The sequence below is a fragment of the Glossina fuscipes genome, unplaced genomic scaffold (genome assembly GCF_014805625.2).
Source record: "Glossina fuscipes isolate IAEA_lab_2018 unplaced genomic scaffold, Yale_Gfus_2 121, whole genome shotgun sequence".
Taxonomy (NCBI): Eukaryota; Metazoa; Arthropoda; class Insecta; order Diptera; family Glossinidae; genus Glossina; species Glossina fuscipes.
Window position 1 is genome coordinate 705,278 of NW_023998464.1, and position 11,490 is coordinate 716,767.

The following is an 11,490-nucleotide window of genomic DNA, read 5'->3' on the forward strand; positions in this document are numbered from 1 at the left end:
TGCCTTTACCGACTAAGTACACTCACTATCTCTCCCTGTTTTTTTCTCCCACTTATTCCCATTTAACAGCAAGTATTATGTTCTTTCCCACCACTTATTCTCATTTAATGGTGTATGAATGAAGTGTATGAACGATTTTTTTACAACGGTGTAGAGTTTATTTGCAGTTTAACCAATTTAACAGAATTATTTATGTAAAAAAAAAAAAAAATTATAAATTAAATTCGAGCTATCCGAAGCTCAAAAATCAGAACATAAACAACCATTTGGTTGCGTCTTGGTTCATTTTCAATTTATAAACAACCATTTGGTTGCGTCTCGGTTTATTTTCAATTTATAAACACAGCCATTTGGTTGCGTCTCGGTTTATTTTCAATTTATAAACAACCATTTGCTCGTGCAATACCATGATTAGCTGTTTCCCAAGAAAAAATATTAAATTATTATTATATCGCGTTCCTAAAAAAAATCAAGTGAAATTAAGAAGAACAGTATCATCAATTCTTTCCAAAGTTTATGTGTGCTGCCGCTACAACTTGTAAAACTCAACGGGTTAACACATAATAGCAATTTATCACGCTACTGGATGTGGGTGTTAGTCAACAAGGCTAATTAATTAATCTAAACAAACCAAACACAAAAAAAAAATAGTTGCTGACAAGTTTTTCAAATGAATAAATTCATTGAGCAAAGAATTTGCATCAAATTCTGCTTAAAGAATGGAATCGCTTGTGCGGATGTATTAAAAATGCTAAGAAATTGTTACGGCGATGAAACAATGGCACAATCAAAAGTATATAAATGGTACAAAAATTTTAAAGAGGGTAGAGAAGCAGTTGAAGACGAATCACGGCCGGGAAGGCCATCTACCTCAATAACTGATGAAAATATCAACAAAATCAAAGCCCTAGTAATTAGTAATAGTCGGTTGACAATTAGAGATCTTGTTGATATCACGAAAATATCGATTGGGTCGATACAATCGATTTTGAAAGACCATTTGGGTCTCAAAAGTGTCTCGTCCCGTTTAGTTCCAAAAAAACTCAATATATTTGAAAAACAGCATCGTGTTAATGTATCCGAAATAATGATTTCTGATTACCAGGAGGTCATAAAGCGTATTATTACGGGAGATGAGATATGGATATACGCATGCGATATGGAGGCAGCCAATCAGCCAAATGAATACTGTGCCAAAGATAAATTAAGAGCGAATAAACCGCGTCCAGGCAAGTCGAGACTTAAGGTGATGTTGACAGTTTTCTTTGATTATTATGGCATAGTGTATTATGAATTTCTTCAGCCGGGCCAGACTGTTAGCGAAGAATATTATTTAAGCCTTATGCGTTCTTTGCGCGAAGCTATTCATCAGAAGCGGCCAGAATTATGGAAAAGCAACTCTTGGTTTTTGCATCACGATAACTTATTCCCTCAGACCTCATTTATTATTCGAGATTTTCTCATTAAAAGTGCAACTCGTATTGTTCCACAAGCAACCTATTCGCCCGATTTAGCGCCATTCGACTTTTGGTTATCCGTCAAAGTCAAAAAACGATTCAGGGGACGTCGTTTCGATTCAACTGAAGATATCCAAGTCGAATCTAAGGAACTTTTGAAGTCCATTGCCAAAATCGAGTTTAGCAACTGTTTCGAAGAATGGAAAAGACGTTGGCATAATTGTATTCTTTCAAAAGGGGATTACTTTGAAGGGGATGAAGTAAATTTAGAAAAATAAGCAATTATTGTTTGTTTATATATTTGTTTTATATAATTATTATATACTATTTTATATGTGTACTACCAATCTTCGGAATTTTAGTAAATGGAGTTCTATTTCAACAACAGAGTACATTTTGTGTATTAGAAAAGAGAAGAAAAAGACTATGAAGGTATTAGTAGCATAGAACGTATTTAGCATATAGCTCAACTAAGCAAAAATTAATTAATTAAATAACTTTATTTAATTATTTAAACAAGCGGAAAAGATAGATTCGATTGGTTTATACGGCTCATTTTACTTCCGTCGTTTAATGTTACATATCTTCTGATAAGAAGAGGAACTGAAATGTACGAAAGCTAATTTAAAATTGCTCAGAAAATGCTTTATTAAAAAAACAATTTATTTTACGAAGGTATACAGCAAATCATCCCAGTCCATGTCTTTTTAGTTTAAACTGCTAATTACTAGTCTAGAGATGGCATTGGATCAAGCATTTTTATGATTCTTCCCTTTCTGAATAAGTTATAAGTTATTTTAGGAAAATTTATTTTTATTAATATTGGTTGATTTTACATACTAAATAAATGAATATGGAAAATTTGGATAACTTGGAATAATTTTTCAAATACCCCTTTTTTCATGTTTGAACATCTTTCTCAAACCAAAGGTGCTTACAGCAAAAACGGGTAATGTGTAATGTTTAGTATTCAGAAATGGAAATTGATGATTTTTTTTTATATACCGGGAAGCTAGGTGTACTCTTCTCTGTTTTCTTAGGGGAATTAATTCAACGTAATGATTTGAAATGAAGTGTAGGTAATTACTGGTCTATTTATTTTTTTTATGCATATACCACATTTAGAAGGACGGAAATCTGTTTTCCATATTTTCTCCAAGATATTTTTTTTAATTGCAATAATTTTTTTAAATCTTTACCTAGTATTACTTTTATATGAAAAAATATTAATTATTCAATTACCTTGAGAAAATATCCAATTAAAGAAGTATAAAGTTCAAGTAAAAGATTAGAAAAATTCTATTCATTTTATATTAATGTTATGAAATTCGCTTTTTACAACATACAGTCCGTATCACTGGATCGTGGATATTTTGTTCAAGAGAAATACACTTCAAAGTTTTTTGATTTACAATTACATTCCTTAACAGTAGGATCATTTATTTACAGTTACGTTCCTTAAATGAAGGATTATTCACAATTTATTTTGGCCGTACTCTCTGCTTCTATGTTCTTGCCCGACTAACCCTCCCTTCCACAAATATTCTATTTATATACATTTTTACAAGCATGTTACTATACCTAAATTTATGGTTTTATTTCTAATCCCAGCCTGCTTTTCCTCTATCGTTTTCGTCGGCCTGCACATGCATGACCCGGCTGCGAACGTGCACTTAGCTTTTACCTGTCTGCTTTTCCGCTAATCGTTTTCATCGGCCTGCATGAGGCGCTTGCGAATGCTCATTTGGTTTTTCCTTCTTTAGGGAATTTATTATTATGGAAAATTACTTGGCTGAAATTAACTGGCTTTGGGATTTTCGTAACATTAAATAAATGTATATAAAAATAAAATATATATAAAAGAATGATTAAATGATTGCAGATCCCACCGCATTGTGTATTGTCCTATGAATAAAATAAATAAATAATGGTTAAAAAGAATTGAGGAATGACAAACAACATAGGTGAAGATCTTTATAAAAATATAATTCACAAAATTATATGTAACAACTTTTTGAGATGAATCTACATCTTTTGCAATATTCTTCATGTTTTATGAACAAAGTAAAAGCATATAAAACATGAAAAGTTGCTAAGACAATTTTTATGAAAAGATATCCACGTTAGCCTTTTCCAAAAATTCCAGAAATTATATATAGGACGAAAGTAACGAAAACTTAGCAAGAAACGCAAGAACGTTCATATTAATTTTCAGTCTTTGATGAATGGAAATTGAATTATGTTGAAAGGCATGTTTATATATATATATATACATTTGTCAAGTTTATTCTAAGATACCAAATAACAAAAATTGCACCACCATCATATTTAAAGTAATAATTAAAGTTTCAAGAACGTTATTGCTATAGATTTAACACTATTCACATTTTATTTAACAACTATCGTTTATATACTCATACATATAACAAGTTAATCAAGAATGGTTTAAATATATGAAAGATAACAAAAACAGGCAAGAAAAAAATTTTTTTTTTAATTAATCAAAAGTTAGAGCTATGGAAGTAAATGGAAGTGTAGGACAGGTCGGTTCCAATTGTAGAGCTGTAGCCATGCAATTCGCAGAAGCCGTGTATTCTCTCAAAGTTTCCAAAACTTTACCCAATGAAAACCTATCAAAATTTTTGATTTTATTACAATGTAAAGTGGATGGTTTTCCAGATAAAAAGAAAAAGAAACAGAAGAGTAGTTCACCATATTCTAGGACAATTTGGATCAAGTTTGGCCGCATCTTTTAATAATTTCTCAGCTAGGCGGGGTTCGCCCAGCATATTATGAGTTTCTCCTAAAGCTCGCAAGGCATCCGTATGATTTGGATTGGCTGCTGTCGCATTCAGAAAATACTGCTTTGCTTCGTGCCATTGTTCCATTGAAGCGCATACTTGGCCTCTCTAAAATCAAAAGAGTTTAATATGGTCCACAAAATTAAAATTAATATGTATGTACCATATACATTATTTGATGCGACAAGGGATATATTTGTGAGGCTTCATTTATACAATTCATAGCTTCCACAGGTTGTTCTATATTTAAATAAACGTCAGCTAATAGCAACCAAATCTATGAAGAAATATGTTCACGCCATGAATAAGAAGCACTTGTAGATTAGGAAAGAACAGTTGTATGTTTGCAAATGAAATATTTTACCTTAATTTGTATCATCCAGGGCCTTTGTGGGCCAGGCCGTGGGGTAAAAGAACTTAAAGAACTTGCCGCTTCGCTGAGAGCTTGTTCCACACGTGACACTGCCGCCAGAGAAGCCGCATAAACAGAATCTTCAAATTAAAATTTTTGTGCAATTCAATTTAAATATAAAAATGATCTAAGCCAAGTACAAAAATGAATTAGAAACCATAGGGTGATACACAAAATACGCAAGAATTCCATAACAATTCCAAAAAAGTGGCATGAAAAACTGTAAACTTGCAAATTTAAAGTTAACACAGGAAAATCTGGAAAGTCTTGATACTTCAACTTCATGACATTATTAAATGCAATACAATAAAAAAACTCGTGTAGCAGATGAAAAGTATGTGTGGGTTTTAGCAGGAAAACAGTTAAAAAAAAGTTGATTTTGCTTGGTTATAATGAAAACTTACAGTTCATTATGATTATCCAAAATTGTTTTGGAAATTGAGAGAAAATTGAAAAATGATATTAAATACCTTTCACATGTAAAGAATATATATTTGAAATTAAATTAAAAATAATAATATTAATTTAAATTTCCTTTTTTTTATTTCAATAACGCAGATATTTTCCGAAAATGACTAAATATTCAATGTAGACGTGGAGAGCACCTTGCTCTCTAAAGGTACACTTGCGTGCTTTTTGAAAAGTTCAATTATCTTAAATATACTGATTAAACATAAGATTAAGTCTTAACCAAAACATTTTGTAAAATAAAACGAAATAAGGAAGAAAACAATTTCAACTTACTTGAATCCTTATCTGACATTTGCGAAGACGGTACGTGTAGAATCACACTTTTTGTATCCGATTGTTTTTCATCTTCAACGGCGACCTGACCCTCATATAATTCGCGCCAGATTGCCAACATACGTTGCACCGTAACTAAAGCAATTTCAGCGTCTTGTAAATGTAATTGAAGATGAGCTTTAATGTGCAATAAATTTAAATTATCCGGAAATTCCTCAAGAGCGTCTTCTACAACTGTCAGGGCTTCACGTGGACGACGTGAACCTGTTAAAAGCAAAGCAAATAAATGTAGACTTGGCGCATGTTCGGTGCGCAGGGATAAAGCAAATCGTATATGTGCTAGAGCTTCCGACATATTATTTAGCAGAGCATATTGCAAAGAAAGATAGTATTCACATAAATGATCATTGCTGTCTAGTTGCGCGGATTTTTCAAGGGCATCTAGTGCCAGTTTATTATAATTTTCCCGTTCCGCTTTCAATATGGATTGTATTGCAAGTTGTTGGTAGCCAATGCCAACATACAATTGGCTGCGCGTATTTCTAATATCTGTAATGATATTTTTTTTAAACACTTGTCCACGGTTATTAAAAGTTTAATGTACTTTTACTCTCTCTTTTCATAGCCAGCTGGGCGTATTCAAGACCTTCCTTAATCAAACCCAAAGACTCATAACATAATTTGGAAGCCAACAAGCATGGTAAGGGATCATTGTGATTTAATTTTATCGATTCTTGTAAGACTCTTAATGCATGCATATGTTTACCAGCCGCCATTAAAGATATTCCATATTGTCTCCACACGTGTTGCTCTCCAAATGAAAATTTAAGGGCTTTTTCGAAAGACTCGTTTAGAAGCTGTATAAGTCCCCATCGTACCGTAGCTAACGTAAGCAAATCGTAAACTGCGGTCGCATTACCCATTGCATGAGTCCGAGCCAGCCGAAATTCAGGACTTTGGGAGAGTACAGTATCTTTGACTGCTAAAGCTTCGGCTATCAATAGCAATAAAATAGTTTCTTCTTGTTGATTACGCGGTATAAACTGATTATGCGCGGCGTATTTTCTTGGCTTCCACAGACCACTGCTTTGTTTTTTCTGAGTAGGGGGGCTGTAAATAGTTCCTGAAACACCTCTGAGAAGGACCTCAGCCAACTGTCGGGCTAAAGTCAATCGTAATGATTGAGTGGTTTTTGTCTCGATGGCATTTAACATAGTTCGATAGCGATTGATGGCTTCTTGCAGTTTTCCTGCTTTTATAAGAACAATAGGAGCTCGTTGCAAGGCAGTTTCTAATATTGTACCCATGCGTCTGTTTAATTCGAGAGGAGTAGCCGGAGCACTAGAGCTAATTGTCAAATTGCTGAAGGATTGTTGCACATTGGTGTTAATGGTTAAAGTAGAGCCGCCCGTGTTGTTGGTCGTGGCTGAGTAATGGGCGACATCTTGCTCTTGTAAATATAGCAATCCCAAATCCGTAGAACGTTCAAAACAAGTAATCTAGCAATAGACAAGAGCATTGCCTTTATCTTCAAATATATTTTGGATCACTGAAAATATACCATTTCAGATTCCTTTTCAGCTTTCTTAAACTTAGATGAAGGCTTTGCAGTTTGATTCTCCAAACAAAGTCCTTTTATGGCGTATGATTCTGCCAAAATTCTTAAACTACGTCTAAATACCGATTTTATTACTTTTAAAGATCTGAACAATTAATAAGTTGCATACTTACAAAGTTAATTCCTTTTCAGCTAAAGTGTTTAGTTCGGCTTTTACAAAATTTTCTAAGCTTTTCTCATATTCTCCGCACGCATAACATAATTTGGCTAATAATAAATATGCATCTAATGCTATGCCAGCCTTCTGCCCATTTTCTCTAGTGACTAATGAAAGACAACGTTTGGCCTCTTGAAGACCTGAACGTGCCTTAACAAAATTACTTTCAATAGGTGGACTTTCCTCTAGAAAGCCTTCTAAACGCGCTTCACCCACCAGGAAGGTAGCCAAACATTCTAAATATTATTAACTAACAGAATTTTATCTCTTTAGTGATTTCTCTTGTGCGCTTACGCTTACCATTGTTTGGAGATCCTGTTTTCAATTCCTCTGACAAATCAATCACTTTTTGCCACTTGCCTTCACTTCTACAACTTTCAATAAGTGCTTCTACTTTTGTAGAGTTACGCATTTCTTATTTACAAATTTAGAATCAATTCTTATTAATCAGCGAATTAAAACTTGTTTGTTTTAAAATTTTTAAGAATGTATTGATTTTATAGCAATTGAAAAATTTATGACTTATTTGTATATATTTACAACTCTTTTATACTTATTTCATTTGTGAAGTTTCCTAATAACTCATATCAATTTATTATTTCCTTCCCCTCTTAACGATGTGATTTCAACATAATTATTTAAATTTAAAAATTCTTAAAGACTTTTATATTCCTGGTCCAATCTATCAGATAATTATGAAAATAAAATTTGTTATAAAATTGTAGCGAAATAAACTAATAACTAGTGCAAAGGCTGCCACAGATGATATCTTTGATCAACTTGCTCGTTTATCAGGCCGCACCTAGTTAAAGCGCGAACATAACGTTTGCGTTATGCGCCGTGCGTATAAAGTTGATTGTGTTTAATCGTCTTGCTTTGAAATTTTTTTCTTTTATTCTTGACGTTATAAATTATAGTATTCATCTATTCATTGTCGTTGGAAACAATCGACCATGCCCACATAAAGTTACATGTAATTAAATCAAATTTTTTTCACTTCTTTGAGATTTTACGCTTATTTATCATAAGGCAAGCAAGACAGAATGTTTAAAACAATTTTATACACTCCTCAAAAGAAGATAAATGGGTTAATTCTAAAACGAATATGGTAGACACCGCGACTACTTTTTCTTAATAATACCAGTAATATGAGCATCAAATAAAAGAACGTGGAGAGTAGAATGCGAAAAGCATAGTTATGCGGTCCATTAACGTAATTAAAGTTTTTAATTTTACTGTTTTAAGAATTTTTAGTTATATTGTATTGTTTGATTTTTATTAGATTTGATCCATTGGTTGTAGGATTAACAGTAACAGCGGTATGCATTTCCGCGAGACGTCGGAGGGTCCGGTAGATGAGATTGCCTTTGTTCAGTGGCAAAGATGTACAAGTAGTCAGTACCGGACTGTCGAATTCAGGATAAATTTCCCAGAAAATTAGGATTATAAGTTTAGGCTGTACCTTGTTTATTAAGAGAGTAGGAAAAAGAGAGATTAAAAGAAGAACCAGCTGCTTTGATAAAGGCAATCATTTGTTTGAGATGTATATGGTTGCTAAACGTACGAAAAATTTCATATAATTTCATATGTTGTACTTACAAAGGAAACGAAAAAATTTCTAAGGATGTTGGAGTTTCTGCATTCAAAATTTAAATGTTCAGCTGACTCTGCAGTGCTGCATTTCACGAGGAACAGACTTTATCGTTTTAAGCAGACGTTGTCTTACGCATAACTGGTCATGAGGCAAAAAAGTATTTTAATTTCTCACGTTGTGAAGTTGCCATTCGGTAGTTGCTCAAAATTCAGGGAAGGATGAATTTTATAAAAAGGCGGTCAGTTTTTTGTCGACCAATTTCATGGTACTCATCCTTCCATTCTTGTATGATGTTTGGGCGAATTAGACGTAGAGCATCATCGATGGAAAAGATTATATTTTAAAATTGAGCCTCACGCGCATATCAGCCCTTTCATTTAAACTGTAACCGCAATAGTCTTGGTACTCAGTTCAAGTGGCATTCATCAAGCAGAGAATCATTTAAAATATCATAGATGTCAAAAACACACATGTTATTCGGATCTTTGTTTTTGATTAACATTAACGCCGATTTGCTGTCAGAGAAGATAACGAATTTTAATGTCCCTAGGAGTAATTATCGGGATATCTATCTACCGAAAGGCTGGAATTTATGGAACCGCCTGTGGCAAGTCATTCTCTCGGTAGTAATTTAATTGTTGCGGTTATGCAGATCGAAGACTTGAGTAAGGTAAGTTCCTGTTGGAATTGGTGATGAACTTGAGAATATTCAAATTTTGCCTTTGGAATGGATCACATTCCGAATGGGAGCGGTGTTAACTTTTTTGAAAATGTGAGTAAATTTTTAGTAGCAGCTTGTGTAGCTGCAAGAGACTTCATTATGTCTGGAGACCACCTTTTCGAGGCGAGAGGGTCTAAAGACTTTCGCTTTTAAAAGCTCATTAGTAGTTAGCAGATAGGCCTTCTTTGAAACTGGACGTTCTGAAAGTTTGAACTGGAAGGATCTTAGTATAGGCAGTGGCTGATTGTTTTTTAAGCCAATCTACATAGAGTTTGTTATTAACAAGCCGTATTGGGTACTTATATCTTCTGTTCATCATGACGACCATTTAAAAATTTCCAGAAAGGTTTTGAATTGCTGTCTGTACAAAGTTGACGAATTTTTCGAGCACGATGAATCCTTTTTGGTTTCCTTACTGTTTTCTTCTATTATTTTTGAACTTCCTTGAAGTTATTAAAGTTGGTGTTGTTAATATATTTTGTAAATTTTTGCTTGGAGCATATTTTGTAAATTTTTGCCATGGTTTGAGAGAAAAAGTATCCGAAGTCTGTAGATTGGTTCGGTCCAATTGATTCTTGGGGAGGAGTTGGTACCGGTGTGAAAAGTGATTGGAATATAGTGACTATTTTCTAGGTAAACTGACTTCCCATTCAAAAGCAATATTATAGATTTGAGGAAACTTAGAGCTAAAGTACTACCAGTCCTGGAATGGTCGTTAGAGTGGAGGGTTTTGCCCCTATTGTTCGAGACAGTGTCGGCAAAGTAAGTGTGTCTCGAATTGAAATCACTAGCAAGAACTACCTTATGGAAATCACAAACTTGTTGCATTCCGTGACGGGAAATGAAACGTATCTACTTTCGTCGATTGTTTGTTTATCACTTGAAGACGCTTCCGGGTTGAAGGATTCGAAAATCCCAGCACAAACATTGAAAATAATAAAGAAATAGGGCATGCCTAGAGGGAAAATTAGTGCTCCGGTACAAGTGAAGGCGGCGTGTGAGCGACCTAAGTAAGAGTAATAAAGCACTAAACCAACAACAACAAGTGCTAAAAAGGAAAGGAGGACGCACCCGTCCTTTCAATGGTCGCGGTGCGTTGTTAATGCATATCGCCAAAATCTATGATATAATGACGAAATGGAAATAACTGGTGAAGAGGAAATCTTGTTTATAGATATAGGGACGGACGATAACAAATACAATAATGAGCTTGGACGTACAAGAAAAGAAATGGTAATTATTAAACTTTGAAACGGAAACTAGAAACGAATCATTGAAAGAAGAAGAAGGGCAAATAATCAGAGATTAGCAAGAGCGCAGGAACGCAGTCATACATAAGAAAGCCGGCCCTCAAAGCGCAATCAAGCGGTACGTACCAAGTAATCCTTGCAGAAAATTTCGAGTGGAGCGTTAAGAAAACAAAACAGAGAAACTGAAGTCCCCAAAAACACCCAAATTAAACATCGAGTCAGAAAAAAGCTGCGGAAAATAGCCAAAACCGGAAAACGATAACGAGAGCACGACTTAGGCAAGATTTACAGGATTTACAACAGAATTGGGGGTAATTATGAGTTTGATTTAAAACAAATTACTACTTCAACTATTTTAAGACAATTAGGTTTAATAATAAAAATTTTAGTTACAGAGATTGCCAAATTCTTTGGTAAAAAGTACTCCATATCTTCAACACGCACTGGATTTTCGAAAAAACCCAAGTTATTTTGTCAAATATAAACTTTGTAATCAACCTTGGCCGCCTAGAGAAATTCGAGGAAAAAACTTGTATTCACTCATATCCAACCATTGAATAAGCAACAGAGGCTTAGCGCATCTATTGTGTCTTATACCCAGCACTGTAAGATGGGGGTAAACTCATTTTGTTTTTTTTCTTAAACTACAGGTGGGGTAGGGCACCACAAAACCACCACAAAACCCTGATTGACAGCCTTATTCAAAATGGTAACTAGTAAAATTTAAAAATAAAAA

The 11,490-nt window shown here is 34.0% G+C and overlaps 1 protein-coding gene and 1 long non-coding RNA gene across 5 annotated transcripts; one reads left to right on the top strand and one right to left on the bottom strand.

Moving 5' to 3' along the window:
- Positions 1-3,810: 3,810 nt before the first annotated feature.
- On the bottom strand, positions 3,811-7,914 carry LOC119640553 (tetratricopeptide repeat protein 7B). 4 transcript variants are annotated; one of them, XM_038038652.1, is made up of 9 exons: positions 7,490-7,914; positions 7,146-7,425; positions 6,976-7,087; positions 6,025-6,913; positions 5,415-5,963; positions 4,623-4,750; positions 4,422-4,535; positions 4,170-4,366; positions 3,811-4,087 (listed from the first exon to the last, which is right to left on the bottom strand). In XM_038038652.1, exons 1-9 carry the CDS (start codon positions 7,599-7,601, stop codon positions 3,955-3,957), a joined length of 2,514 nt encoding a protein of 837 aa, XP_037894580.1. In that variant the 5' UTR covers positions 7,602-7,914; the 3' UTR covers positions 3,811-3,954. The 4 variants fall into 4 exon arrangements, with proteins under 4 accessions (XP_037894580.1, XP_037894582.1, XP_037894581.1 ...); XM_038038654.1 differs by having other exon boundaries at positions 4,623-4,702; positions 6,019-6,913; XM_038038653.1 differs by having other exon boundaries at positions 4,623-4,720; positions 6,019-6,913.
- Positions 7,915-8,904: 990 nt separating this feature from the next.
- Positions 8,905-11,393, top strand: LOC119640562. The gene is made up of 3 exons (XR_005247674.1): positions 8,905-9,453; positions 10,138-11,065; positions 11,144-11,393. It is a non-coding gene; the product is annotated as an uncharacterized LOC119640562 (long non-coding RNA).
- The last annotated feature ends 97 nt before the right edge of the window (positions 11,394-11,490 follow it).

Excerpts from the sequence above, each read along its gene's own strand:
- LOC119640553 (XM_038038651.1), bottom strand. The coding sequence starts at position 7,601 with ATGCGTAACTCTACAAAAGTAGAAGCACTTATTGAAAGTTGTAGAAGT. Across the intron at positions 6,914-6,975 it reads CTGAAAAGGAATCTGAAATG|ATTACTTGTTTTGAACGTTC; the intron begins GTATATTTTCAG and ends GTCTATTGCTAG. Across the intron at positions 4,367-4,421 it reads CGCATCAAATAATGTATATG|AGAGGCCAAGTATGCGCTTC; the intron begins GTACATACATAT and ends TTTTGATTTTAG.